A 15,000-nucleotide genomic window follows, 5' to 3' on the forward strand; every position below is an offset into this window, starting at 1 on the left:
GAAAGAAAGAAAGAAAGAAAAGGTGGTTCAGTCCGTTAAGTGTCTGACTCTTGGTTTTGGTTCAGGTGGTGATCTCAGGGTTGTGGTATCAAGCCCCACGTCAGGCTCTGCACTCAGTGTGAGTCTGCTTGTCCCTGTCCCTCTGCTCTTCACCCCCCAACCCCACTCAAATAAATAAATGCATAAAATCTTTTTTAAAAAATCTAAGATAACAAATTTATACCCTTTGGTACCAACACTTTTAAACAATTTTTTCCTATTTCAGCACCTTTACCATTGGATATATGCACACATTATGAATTTGTTCACATTCATTTTATAGTATATTTTTAATTTAATAATTAGCATGCCCAGATGAGCACACACATGTGCTTGGAATCATTCAAGGTGCTGGGTTTTTTAATTAAAAACAGATCTATACCTAACTTGATGGAATTTACAGTCTAAAAGAGCTCATGTACACATGTCAAAATAGGTACCTTAGTGACAAAGCTATCAGAATTTTTAAGGCATGTCTCTACCTAATAAAGTCATTTTCTCATTACTCCTGGGTAATTTACCTCTTTGCCTCTGCTTTTTTATATTCCCTTGCCTTTTTTCACTTTCATTTATCAGAGAAACATAAAGCAGTAGAAATTAAATATTTCCATTTTAAATAATAATTGGATTTTAGAATAAAAGTAGGAACCTCAGCCTAACATCTAATTTGAATATAAATAAAGTTGTAATAAATTATTGACTAATTTTTTCCATTCTATCTTTGAATCTTTTTGTTAATCATAAAAATTATCTGTCCAAGGACAGATAAAAATACCAAGCATTTCATCCACAACGTTTATCAGAATGAAAGGTGGATGGCGAGATGATGGTGAAGACTCAGACATAAATGTTACAGGTGTGTATAGCACATGGCGTCATCACAAAGCAGGAGTCTCCACCATCACCTGTTTCCTTATCTTTCTCCAAACAAATCAGGCAGTGCAGAATGTGTGGCAAGGGCTTCGCTATTACAAAACAACATTGATTTTGGCTCTGATCGTCTGTCTAGGTAAACTGGAGTCAGGGGCGTGGAAAGTGTTGATGGGCAAGGCAATGCTATTGGGATGTCAGGCAGCACAGCAATGGCAAATAATAAACCCTCAGAAAAAAATTCTTACCCTCTCAATGTCAGGAGTCTTGGAAAGGAAGGAACACAGAGGCAACCAAGAAATCAGAGTAGTCGTCATAGCACTGTATCTTTTCTGCACCTTGCTGTATTAACTGAGCCCTTCCTCATGACTGCCAGCATCCAAAAGTAACCAAGGAGCGCATGGAAGCAAGTAGTGGGGAGGGTGGGGAGTGGTCGGGGGTGGCATGGAGAGAAGCTTAGATGAAAGAGAGACACATCGGGGCCCCTGGAGGTGGAGGTGGTAGGACAGAACAAGAAAAGGGCACAAGCTTACTAGGACTAAGATATTTGGAGATCTGACTCCCAGCAGACCTCTGGGCAAAGGTCCAGGCCTGAATTAGGATTTTGTAATAATTTTTAAGAGAAAATGATTTTCCTAAATATCACTAGTTTTTCCTTTAGTCACTTATGCCTGGATCTTATTAAGATTACCAGTCATTCTGCTCACGTTATCTTCCAAGTACAGATGAGAAACTGAAAGGAAGGGTCCATGTCACAGCAACTGGGCATTTGAAATAAGAAATTCAAACACAAAACAAGAGCCAAAGCCTATGGGACCCCGGCTAGGAAACTAGGCGACAAGCTGGGGACATCAGAACTCAGACCCTCTGGAAAACTCAGTTGCTCTCACCAGTGCTTAATATGATAGAGCTTGGGGGCACCTGGTGGCTTGGTTGTTTAAGCATCTGCCTTCCACTCAGGTTATGATCCCAAGGTCCTAGGATCAAGTCCCACATCAGACTCCCTGCTAAGCGGGGAGTCTGCTTCTTCCTCTGCCTCTGCCTGCCTCTCCACCTGCTTGTGTTCTCTCTCAGTCTCTCTCTCTGTTAAATAAATAAAATCTTAATATATACATATGTATGTATATATATTATATTACATATATGTTATACATACATACAAATATATTACATATATATTACATTATATTTAATATATACATATGTACACATATATATATGTATCTACACACACGTGTGTGTGTGTGTGTGCATGTGTATGCCTAAAGGAGTGTCAGAGTACATCTCATCTCAGCTAAAGACCACGGGAACAATTCAGTTTATCTGTAGCCAAGCCCAACACTAGACCTCCAATTACTCTAATTACTTTCTGCTAATAATAATAATATCCATAATACCTACTGTGTGCCAGGTACTAGCACAACTGTTTTATACATGTTACTTCACTCAATCCTACAACCACTCCCATGATGTAGGTGCGAATTACTATCTGTGTCTTCTCAGGTGAGGCATGTGAGGCTTGGAGTGGATGAGTTATTTGAGCCGTCTCAAAACTTATGAAAGGGCTGAGCTTCCTCCCCAGAGCCCACGCGGTCTCCCGCCCCCAAGGAGCATGTTTATTTCCCTATCATCAGCCTCCCGCTTCCTTCACCCATGGAAACATCTGCAGAGAAGCCCGGCTAGTTCGTGCCTCCCTTAGCTTCATTACGCTTCATTGTGCAGTAAATTACTGAATTCTGCTTAGCGGAATTGTACATAGAAAATATCATCAGAACACAAGGTCTTGAATTTAGTAATGCTGGGTTGTCTCTGTAATTGGGAGAAAAGATTAACAGCTTGTTGGTCCTCATTCTTTCCAAGATCCTAACTGCTCCTTGAAATGGTTTAAGCAATTTGATGCCTGAGAAGGACTTCATTATCTCCAGTTTCAACTCCTTTAGTTTTGCGTGAAAAAAGAAATAAAAAAGAATTTATAATCACAAAATAACAGGAGGGATGAGAAAGTTGATGTAATCGTAAGCTGAAATTTAACAACTCTGATAAATTACCTAACCAGTCGTTGAACCCCAGAGGCAGAAATGCGTGCAAGGCCTCAGACTAACCATATCACACCCCCTCCCAGTTATGAAAACTCCCATTTATTGAAAAAAACCACCAATCAGCGCTGCCTGCGGTTGGGCGGTTGTCGAATTTCTTGTACTTTTTCCAGTTCTAGGGCAACGAAAATCACCCTCTGCGTGCCTAGGTCAAATAAATGGCATTCTTTTCTGCTGCACAGAACCTGAAGCGGGTGGCCGAGACCTGGATGGATGAATTCGCCGAGTACATTTACCAGCGGCGCCCAGAATACAGGCACCTCTCCACCGGGGACATCTCCGCCCAGAAGGAACTGCGCAAACAGCTCAAGTGCAAGGACTTCAAATGGTTCATGGCTGCGGTAGCCTGGGATGTGCCTAAGTACTACCCTCCAGTGGAGCCCCCGCCGGCGGCCTGGGGGGAGGTGAGGAGAGGCTGCATGAAACCCGCTCTTGCCTCAGCGCGTCCATCTCTCCTGGGCTCAGGTGGCGGGAGGGACCGGCTCCTCTGCCCTAGAGCCCAGTAAGATTAGCGTAAATCACCTCTGATAAATCAATGTCCGGCATTTTTTAGAAATTGCCAGGGGGGCGGGGCGGTGTAGATCGCTCCTGGGTGTCTCAGTCCTCAGTCCGTGAAGTGTCTGCCCTTGGGATGGGGATCATGATCTTGGAGTCCTGGAATCCAGTCCCGTGTGGGGCTCCCAGGGAGCCTGCTTCTTCCTCTCCCTCTCCCTCTGCTCCTCCCGTGCCCCCCCCACACCCACCATTTTGGACTCTCTCAAATGAATAAAATCTAAAAGAAAGAAAGAAAAGAAAGAAAGAAAGAAAGAAAGAAAGAAAGAAAGAAAGAAAGAAAGAGACGAGAAGAGAAATTGCCAGGGAGAAACATTCAGTCCTCAGCGTTGATAGTCCCACCCAGACCTGCTATGGATTCTCCAAATGGAACACACCTAGAAAATATTTCTATGTATTTGAGATTAGTGAAATTGCCATAAGAGCTTGCAGAGTATGCAAATAGCTGTTACCCTAGAGTATCAGTAAGTGTGACCTGATCTCCATGATAGAACTCCCCCTCCCCCCGACCTCCATGCATAGCCATGTAGCTATTGGCATATGCATGGATGAGGTAACAGAGTGGCTTGACTATTTTCCTAGCCAGAGCTGCTATGCAGCCTCATGAAGAAATGTTTTTTCATAACACCCACAGCTGTGGCACATGGAGGAGTCATATCGGTTGCTTCAATAGGCACTACCCTTTCCACCTCAGAATGCTGCTTTTCGATTTCACTTCATGACGTAAAATGGAAAGAACTGAATAGCCCCAGTTCCCAAATTTAAAATATCTTATCGTTTTGCATAGAAAGGACTATTGTGCTGGGCGCAGTTCCATTCTGTCCTGTTACTATAGCTTTCAGCTCATAGAAAAGCATAGGCTAAAGCAAGGACTAAAACTGGATAAGATGGATTTATCCTAGCAATTCAGTCTGCGTTTAACGGGAGGCCATGAGGGGAAATTGCAGCCTGGGTGGGAAGCTAGCACTGTCCTCGTTCTCAAGGCTTTCAGAAGCCAGGAGGTAACAGTGGTGCCTCGAGGGGGATCCTTTTCATCATTGTCTTTGGTTTTGTGGTGTGGGGGGACAACATGCCTTAGCCTGGTTGGTGTCTGGTCTGTAGCCTGGCAAAGCTGTGAATAAAGGTTGTCTCAGGGCGTAGCAGCAGTGACCAGGAGACGGAGGCAGCGTAATTGGGTGAGTGGTCCCAGCCCCCCTTGGAAGGTGTTCCATGCGCACTGCCTGTTTTGCCAAAAGGGTCCAAAAGGATCTCCTCTACCTGGGCCTGGGATACCTGAGGCATAAAGGAGAGCGTCAAGGTCAAGAACATCACTGCACGTTTCATTGCCCAATGTTTTTGAATGTGCATGGGGTCCTAATACGGGCTGCTCAAGCCAGTTAGCAATCTGATCTGATACTTTGCGTCTTGAACATTTCATTAAAGTTTCCCTGGAATATTAGTCATATTAGTCTGCTCCCCTTAGTTTGAGGTATCTACCGCAGACTTCATTTCTAGTGGAAATGTAAAGTAGACCCCACGAAGAGCTTTCCTAGTTAGTCTAACGCGTGGTATGACACAGGAATTTGTTGTTCAATAAGCAGGAGAGTGCCTTTGGGAGGTGTTTTTGGTTCAGGTTCTGTCTGCCACCTGTTGTCATTTAAATGTAGTCCTGATTTAGGGACTCAGAAATATTCTTAAAGACCTCACAACATCACTGCCTGATCCGCAGCTAGTGAAAAATCTCGTCAAGCTTTTCTCCATCTTATGTGAAAACATATATTGGTTCCTATGTGGTTACTACTTCCAACTGCAACAGGTCACATTTTCCCTTCGAACCTGACTAAAGCACAGCCTGTATTTGTAAAGCACCTGGCTTGGAAACAAACTCAAAGATTCCACCGATTTTCTGAGAAAAAGACACAATGGCCCAAGAAAAGTCAAAATAACCATCTGAAGGCCAGGTCAGCTATGCCAGCAGGTTGTTATTTGACTATCTTACACCTTTATGTAGCTTTCCAGGCCCACGGGAACATTTGCATTCATCATTTATGATCTACACAATCAGACATTGAGAAGATCAGGGTTTTTGTTTTGTTGCTATTGTTTTTTTAACACAATGGCAAATTTCTTTCCCCAAAGCTTCAGCACAGCAAGCAAAAAAAAAGGTCATATCTAGGTTTCAGGAAAGAAGAAAATGGGGGGGTGGTGTCTGGGTGGCTCAGTGGGTTAAGCCTCTGCCTTTTCAGCTCGGGTCATGATCTCAGGGTCCTGGGATCGAGCCCCGTGTCAGGCTCTCTGCTCGGCAGGGAGCCTGCTTCCCTCTCTCTCTCTGCCTGCCTCTCTGCCTACTTGTCATCTCTGTCTATCAAATAAATAAATGAAATCTTTAAAAAAAAAAAAAAAGAAGAAGAAGAAGAAGAAAAAAAGAAGAAGAAGAAGAAAACGGGGCTACAGTTCAAAGGCCAGTGGCGTTCGGTTGCATTTGTTCAATGAAGGTGTGGTCCACCGCAAGAATGAAAACTAGAAGACTGGAGGAAGACAAAAAGAAAGGAAAACCACAAGTGACAGAGTTTGGACTGGTAAATAGCTGTGAAAAAGACCTATTTTCTAACCCAAGTAGATCCTTGAGAGTAGAAATAGTACCTGTACATTTAATCCAGGAGGCAAGAGAAGTGCTGAAATGCAGCTTGATCTAAAGGAAATCATGAAAAAGAGAACTATTTCCAACTATCCATGAGGCAATAGCAACCTACTTCTTAACAGTGGATAAAAATGACTAAATGTGAAGAATATTTCTATGGATCATTTTATCTTGGAAAAGAGCTCTTTTGAAGTGATCACTCTGATGTTTTCCTTTTCCCTTGGAGAGGGCTTTTTAAAAAAAAAAAATTTTAATATTTTGGAATAATTTTAAATTTGCAGAAGAGTTGCAAAAGATGGTACCCAAAGTTTACCTCAGTTCTTCCGATGTTAACCTCTGAAGGTTTGCCACATTGACCGCAGCTCATTTAAACTAAGTAATTAACATCAGTACGCTGCTATTAACTAAACTACAGATTTTAGCCAGATTTCACCTGTTTTTTTCACTCATGTCCCTTTTCTGTTCCAGGACCCAAACCAGTATATGAGAGGGTTGTTTAAATTTCCTATAAACTTTAAATTAATTGTTAGAATGGGCAAATCTCCTAAATAAATGTAAAAAAGTCAATTGCTATTTTTGTAAGAAAGGGAAAAGGGAAAAGCAGACTCTGTGGCTCTTTGAAAGCGGTTCTAGAAAGGAACCACAAACCTCCAGCAATGTAAACACAAGAATCCTTTATGGGAGATCCGTGCCCAAAGCAGGATAACTGGCTGTTTTATGCACTTGTACTTGGAACGGTTTCCACCTGCTGTCGTGCGCCAGCCTGATTCTGGGTAAACAATGAAGTGCTTAGGCAATTTTTGGCGCTGGTTGTTAGAACCCACCTTGTAAAGGATACGGTACAGGCCATAAATAGCCTATAAACTGCTACTCATTTCCTTGACAAGTTTGGCTGGATTATTGCATTTATCTGCTAACTCGTCTCTCTGCATCTGCCCTCCCTCCCTTTTGCTTGTTCTCAACAGAGTCCACTAAAAATGGAAGATCTGGCCACTCCTCCATGGTAGAGATGGCTACCATCTCTGTTGGGGTAAAATTCAAAGTCCTTCTGCATGCCCTGAATGATCTGACCTTGTTGCATCCCTCTCACCTTTTATCTTACTACTCGCCCCCTGGGCTCTTCTTCTCTAAGGACAATGGCCTCATCACCTTTCCTCAAACAGGCCAGGCAAAATCCCACCCCAGGGCTTTTGCACTTGCTCCTCCTACTTAAAGTCCTCCCGCCCCAGGAATCCTATGGCTCCTTTCTTCTGATCCTTCCTCAAAGGATCTGTTTTCTTCCAATCCTTCCTCAAAAAACATTAATCTTCTCAATAAAGCCTTCACTGTTCATCCCACTGGGGGCAACAGTCCACACACACACACACGTCCACTTAGATTTATACATTCCCAATCCTCCTTCCCTGCTTCATTTTTCTCCTCAGCATCCATCACTCTATTACAAGTTTTATAATGCATTCATTTATCATGTTTCTCATCTATTTCTCACACTAGGAAGAAAGATTCATGACACAGAGATTTTGTTGAATTGTGGAGTTACTACCACTCTTCGGCAGTTAAAAAGAGTGTTTGGCATAGAGTATGCGTATAATAAATATTCACTAATCGAATGAATGATGAATGAACGGAGGATTTGGGCTCCCTGTTGTCCCCCTTGCCACTCACTGCTCTGCCCAGAACCTCCATGGGGCACACAGAATCCTCACTCTGCTCCCCCACACGGAGGAAGAGCCTCGGTGCCTTCCCTTGTTGGCCGTTCATCATGCACCACTTTGAAAGCTCGGCCAGGAAGAGTTTGAGGTCGACTCTCAGGGAACCCATCTTGATGTACTCTCAGGTCTACAGTCCCCATGATAGTCAAGCAAGATACTCAATGTTCTCTTCTGATACCTTCAGGAGAAAAAGGGAAAAAATCCAAAAGTGAGAATCCTCTGTTCTGGCAATTTCCAAACTCTCCCTGCCAGCTTCTTACTTAAAGGCAAGAGGAGATTAAAGTCACATCTGAGAGAGCAGTGCTCTCCAGGGTAGAAGTCACTCCATCCTGCGGGAGTGACTCCCTCAGCGAGTGGCCAGACCAGGCGGAGTGGTGGGTGGCGTGCGGCCCAGGGGACAGAAACAGGGTTTTGAGCCGTGTCCTAAGTCGAGCATCCTTTTGTGCCATTCAGATAGAAGCCGTGTGCTTTTCCACACGGCTGTGCTGGATAGGGTAAGAGCAAGTTTAAAGTGAAAAACTATTCTTAAACCAGGCACATATGGAGTGCCTTTTTTGTGTCAAGATACTAAATGAAAGAAGCAGAATTTCCTATTATTTTTCTCTTTCTTAGCCCTTCCCCTCCTTAGAATTCATGAATTTGCTAAAGACATTTATAGTACTCCTTTAGAGTCCAAAAAGCAGAGTTCTGCAGAATCCCAAATATCATGTGTAAGAGGGAATAAAAGATGTAAAACAGACAAACGTGCCTTTCCCAACCGGGCCCAGATACGCCTTTGAGATGTGTCTGCTTTCTGTCCTCAATGTGCCAATCTGGGCGCATCCGTCTGTCTTCTTGCAGTGGTGCAAAACTTTTTTTAAATCTTTATTTTAAAAATTCATCTCAGCGCCGAACTGCTTCGGCTGCTATTTAAATTCCTTCCTCGACATTAATGTCACCGGGAATTGCGGAACGTTGGCAGAGACCGGCGCCTTCGAGAACTCCGGTTCCCCTCCTCTGTTGCAGGGGCACTTGACTTCTTTTAAATTGCTTTCTTCCTCTTTCTCCTAACATTCTCACCTACAGGCTTTTCAGATTTCTCCCTATCAGCTTCTGTGAAAGGAAGTTTGGCCTTAGGCGGGGTGTTATCTGAAGGACCATCTGAGGATGTGATGGTGTCACTTTCAAACCGATTCTTGTGTAAATGCTGCCCCGTATCATGCAGAGGTCAAAGCCAGCACTTCTGGCACAATGAGGGAGGCTTTCTTGTGTCCCCTTGGGAGCGCTGAGGACGGTTTTCCCGCCTCCCCCTGCAACCCAGTCTTGCAAGCGGGAAAGCTGCAGGGAAGGGTTGTCCTGCCACTCCCTTGGCAACCGTGCGGGGACTGGCCCTGCCATTCAGCTGCTATCTGTTGAAACCAGATCATTAAATTAAGCAGTCATTCAGAGCTCATTTGTCATTCTCTAAGTGTATTAGAGTTGACTTGATCTGTCATTTATTTTCCCAGGCAGTGGCAATGCCGGTACACTCTACGGATTCATTAGAGTTGACTTGATCTGTCATTTATTTTCCCAGGCAGTGGCAATGCCGGTACACTCTGCTGATTCGTTTCTCTGGAGCTCAACATGGAGGTTGAAAGAAACGTAAGAACACGTAAAGAACCGCATCATATTTTCAGATCTTACTGTGTGTTTTCTAAGTTCTCAACAGTTGAGACAGTTGAAGGCAAACTTGAAGTGTCTTATGATAAAATGTATTTTAGTTCCATATTCCCAGCTGAGTAAAACTGGACATCTTGGTGGAACACATGGGTGGCTTATTTGGTTAAGTGTCTGCCTTTGGCTCAGGTTGTGATCCTAGGGTGCTAGGATGGAGTCCCAGTCCCTGCACAGTGGGAGCCTGCTTCTCTTTCCACCTGCCACTCCCCCTGCTTGTGCTCTCTCTGTCTCTCTCACTCTCTCTCTCTCTCTCTCTGACAAATAAATAAAATCTTCGAAGGAAAAAAAAAATTGCACATCTTAGTGCCATAACAGTGACAATTTGGCCCAACTTTAATGGAATCAGAGGTGTTTCAGAGCTAACGGATTTTTTTTTTCTTGTCACATAAATATACCAAGCAAAACGTTCTGTCTTTTCTATTTTGTTCCTCCTTAAAATATATGTATTCATACTGATACATGTTTTACACACATAAACATATGCCTTTGGGGGTTCACATGACAGGAGTAAAAGAAACTTTAAGCTTATGTTAGCTTAATTATTAATTCATCTTAATCTCCAAGGACGATTGGTACCTTTCTAATTCCAAGAATGACATAAAATTAATAGAATTTGAGGCTCACTCAGTTATCATAGCAAGATTTCCAATGCAGGCCTCAGGAATTGGCATAACTAGAAAAAATCCACTATCATCTTTCTAGTCACGGACAAAGGCAGAGCTCTCTCCTACCTCATTCTTGAACCAAGTGCACAGCTGGCTTAGAGCTGAGTGGCCTCCGCAGCAGCTGACAGCCTTAAAAACCTGGTGACCATCCACAGGCTTGGGTTGGGCGCAGGAATGAGCACCACAAAAAATGAGGACAATTCTTGGGGTCTTGGAATAAAAGTGGAAAAAAGTGGAGGTCAATTCTAAGTGATCCAGACTGATGCCAGAATACATTCTGGAGCTCAGAATTTGGTTTTATTCATTCGCAGACAGGCAGTAGTTAAGAATATGAGCCAATATTTCCCCAGGGGTCCTGACAATGTGCTCTTAGCGGTTGGTCTTGGCTGGCCTCGCCTGGTCCCAGATTCTGAGAGGTACAGAGAGTGCACTGCTTAAAAGTGAGTAGTCCCTTACATTCACAACAGAAATATCTTTATCCACCTTAATGGCATTGTTCAGTCTTAGATTTTGGGAGCAGCCTATCTTGGGTTGGGTGATCTGAAGATAAAGGCTCCTGTGCTTTCATCCTGCTTCTGTAGCTAAATACTTTCTCCATGTTTTATTTTCTCACAATTATCTCTTTACATTTTTTTGATCTGCTTGAGTTATCTTTCGTCCTATTAATATTGAGTTTCCAGGATTGACTTTGACCAGCTTAGATTTCCAAAATCTGTTTCCGTCTAATCAACAACCCTGTAATATTTGTCTAAACCACTTCTCACCTCAGATCTTTCCCTTATTGTGGAGATGTGAGTAACTTTTTCTGTAGAGCTTCTGTTGTCCATGATCCCTACTCATTGATCAATTTCTGGATAAGATGTCCTATTCTTTTTTTTTTTTTTTAAGATTTTATTTATTTATTTGACAGACAGAGATCACAAGGAGGCAGAGAGGCAGGCAGAAAGAGGAAGGGAAGCAGGCTCCATGCCTAGCAGAGAACCCGATGTGGGGCTCGATCCCAGGACCCTGGGATCATGACCTGAGCCAAAGGCAGAGGTTTTAACGCACTGAGTCACCCAGGCACCCCAGATGTCCTATTCCTTAGGCTCCTTGGGAAGAGAGACTAACATAAAAAGTTAATTTCAGAAGGAGCTTAACTTACTAGCCCAATCCCTAAAACGGGAAGGACAAATCAGTTTTTTCCAGTCTTGTTTTAGACCCAAGTCATTCAGAACTAACTACACATATCCGGGCTCTTTGCCTATGTTTTTTTGCCAGTATTGCCTACAAGTTTGCAGCAAACAGTTTTGTTCCACATCCTAACATTCAAATACTGCCATTCTATTGGAAATAATGAAAACCCACAAGGTGTGATGCCAGAAATTAAAAGCTAAATTTTCTACAATATTCTTGCTTTAAGATATACTATTTCCAATGCTAAACACACAGCAGCAGCATGGTTTTATTTAATCACAAAAACCAGACAGAACATTTAGGATGGCAAAGAAAAAACACAATACGGCTATCACCTTACATAAAACTGGGGAAGTAACTGCAGGATATGGGTGAGTGTAACCTGAGCAGCAGACAGCTGCAGGTCTTGTGTGGGATCGGCAGAGGTGTGGAGCTGGTAATAAAGAAAAAAGACAGTACTGACAGTTCTAGAAGCTGCAAATTAAAAATCAACAAATATTCATTCCCAGAAAAAGACAATCTTTTACAGGACAGAAATAAAGCAATCAACTCTGCAAATTACCAGTAAAATTCCAAAACATTCTCACAGGTTCCAAGCTGAGGACAAGCACAAAAAGATGATGAGAAACAAGAAAGGGGCCATGGGAATGACCATGCTGAAGCCCACACCTATCTCAGAAACTCTCCAAAATGCTCTCTTTTTGGAAGGATGGAGACTCATTCTTCTCCTTTCTGTTGCCCACACCTGCCCTCATGGGAAAAAGAAAAAGAAAAAGAAAAAAGAAAAAACCTGCTGATGATCTAATCCAAAATGAAACACTGCGGATGCTGGGGAGACAAAAGCTTCTAACAGAAGAGAAGGAAGTGTCTGAGGTCGATCTCAGAAAGTCCTGAACAACAAACACAGTTAAAGGGGACAAGGCTGCTTTGCAAGGAAAGGCCCTTGGAACTCTAGACAACACGGGAGTCAGAGGCAGGAAGCTGTTGTAAATCTGACTTAGCTCTGAGAGACAGAGAGGCTATAGTTTGTAATACATCAGAGTAACAAAGAGAAAAGAGCCCAACAGAGGAACTTTCTTCTACTAGCCCAAGAAAACGAGTTTATTTATAGATAGAAAATAAAAGCAGATTACAATAAAACCCCACACAGAGATGTTCGACAGGGATAAAGATAAAAATGAACCCAATAAAGTTCCAACAGAGAATGAAAACATACTACAAATGTAGCCACAAAAACGAGGAAAAATGCAACATAAGATTCAAAGTGGACTAAAGGAATCGTAAAAACAATCAAAGCTTGAAGGAACTATCCACATCAGAATTAGAACAGCTCAGAAAGGATATGGCCAAGAGGATAGGAAGCATGATGATGTGGAAAGAGAGTTGAAAAAAAGAGTTTCTTAGAAATGAAGGCTAAATTGGAGGAACAGAGTGGCAAGTAGACCCCATGGAAAGCACAGTAAGAGAAACTGAGGTTAGAAGAGAGAAGAATGAAATTAACAAAGTGAAAGAAGAAAAAAGAAACAAAAGGACTCAACCAAAGAGCTGGGATGACAAAGATGCAGAGGAGATGTAACAGGAATTCACAAAAAGAACCTCCTCCCAGAATGAAAGACAACAAACACATAAAACTGTAACTCAAGAAAATCTTCATAAAATAAAATATTTGAACCTCAATACTGAGACATTTCTAGTGAAATCATTGTATTTTTTAAATGAAAAAAAGCAATTTTACGCATCAAAGCAAAAAAAAAAAAAAAACCTAACTAAAACTTTGAAGCACAAACATTTTGTACCAGAAAACAATGAAAAACATTGTAAAGATGCTCCAGAAGATAAAATATGAGCCAAAGATCTTTTTTAAGATTTTATTTATTTATTTGAGAAAGAGAAAGAGAGAGACAAAGCATGAGCCTGTGGGGGTGGGTAGAGGGAGAGGAAAAAGCAGGCTCCCGCTGAATGCAGAGCTCCTGTGGGGCTCGATCCCAGGACCCCAAGATCATGAGACCTGAGCCGAAGGCAGATGCTTAGCCAACTGAGCCACCCAGGTGTCTTAGAGCCAAAGATTTTATATCCAGACAAATTATGCCTCAAGTATGGAGGCCATCAAAAAATGGTTATAAACACTGAATATAAACATGCGTTATTTTTCCCAAGAGTCTTTCTGAGAAACATACTGGAGAATGAGAATCAGAAAAGTAAGGGATCCTGGGTGGCTCAGTGGGTTAAGTGACCACATCTTGATTTTGGCTCAGGTCATGACCTCAGGGTCTCTCTCTCCCCCTCTCCCTCTGCCCAACCCCCAACATGCATGGCTGCTCACTCTCTCTCAAATAAATAAGTAAATAAATAAATAAATAAATAAAAGTATTAAAAAAGAAACCAAGAGATGTCAAAAGGTTGACCTAAAGTCTGGTAGAAACTGGCTATAAGGATAGAAGAATATGCAAATTTTATAAGTTCTGACAATGCAGAAATAATACAACTAACAAATAGAGAAAGTAAGTGGGAGCTGGATGAGTTCACTGATTGTCCCAAAGGCATTATCTAGAGTTAAAAGAATATCACCTATGTTTATACACTGAAGAAGAGGGAAGAAAAGGAGAAAAGATTATTACTAACTGGTATTGTTTAGAAAAAAATTAGACATTATCTTTTAAAAAATGGAATCATCAAATATTATATATAATATTAATGTAAATAGTAGAACAAAAAAATACAGATTATATTAAATACCAAAGATTACAAAGAGAAAAGAAAATGGATCACATAGTGATCGTGTAGATACAGTAAATATATAACAAATCAATATGTCAGAGCTGTCACAAATATGTAATTAGTATATAGAAATACACTAAAAGGAAAAATTCTATATTGACCATTAAAGCAAATCTGTCTGCTGAGACATACCTAAACCAAAATTTTACAGAGTGATTAGAGATTAAAGAATACAATAGAAGGGACACCTTGGTGGCTCAGTTGGTTAAGTGGCTGCCTTCAGCTCGGGTCATGATCCCAGCATCCTGGGATCGAGTCCCACATTGGGCTCCTTGCTCTGCAGGGAGCCTGCTTCTCCCTCTGCTCTGCCTGCCACTCTGCCTGTGCTCCTGCTCTCTCTCTCTCTCTCTCTGACAAATAAATAAAGTCTTTAAAAAAAAAAAAGAAGAAGAATACAATAGAAATACCAGACAAGGCAAGTTATAAGGAAGCAGAAGTTGAGGGGTGCCTAGGTGGCTCAGTTGTTAAGTCTACCTTTTGCTCAGGTCATGACCCCAGGGTCCTGGGATCGAGCCCTGCTCAGCGGGAAGCCTGCTTCTCCCTCTCCCACTTCCCCCTCCCCACTTGTGTTCTCTCTCTCGCCTTGTCTCTCTCCGTCAAATAAATAAATAAATAACCTTTAAAAAAAAAATGGAGCAGAAGTAGGAATTTTAATTTGAAACAGGGTAGGATAGGGGAGAAAAAAAGTTAAAAACTTAAGAGACCAAAAAAGATAATACCAGAAACCACAATCTATAGAAAAACAGCTTTTGTAAGGGTAGAAACTACTTGGAAATGCAAGGATAAACAGACAG

At 42.0% G+C, this 15,000-nt stretch overlaps 1 protein-coding gene across 1 annotated transcript in view; it reads left to right on the forward strand.

The window, feature by feature from the left end:
* GALNTL6 (polypeptide N-acetylgalactosaminyltransferase like 6) overlaps window positions 1-15,000 on the forward strand; it is a 1,234,451-nt gene that overhangs the window by 1,166,347 nt on the left and 53,104 nt on the right. The window contains exon 10 of the mRNA XM_059393223.1: window positions 3,188-3,409. Within this exon, the coding sequence (XP_059249206.1) occupies window positions 3,188-3,409 (222 nt within the window). The remainder of the gene's footprint in view (window positions 1-3,187; window positions 3,410-15,000) is intronic.

Source organism: Mustela nigripes, chromosome 1 (genome assembly GCF_022355385.1).
Source record: "Mustela nigripes isolate SB6536 chromosome 1, MUSNIG.SB6536, whole genome shotgun sequence".
Taxonomy (NCBI): domain Eukaryota; kingdom Metazoa; phylum Chordata; class Mammalia; order Carnivora; family Mustelidae; genus Mustela; species Mustela nigripes.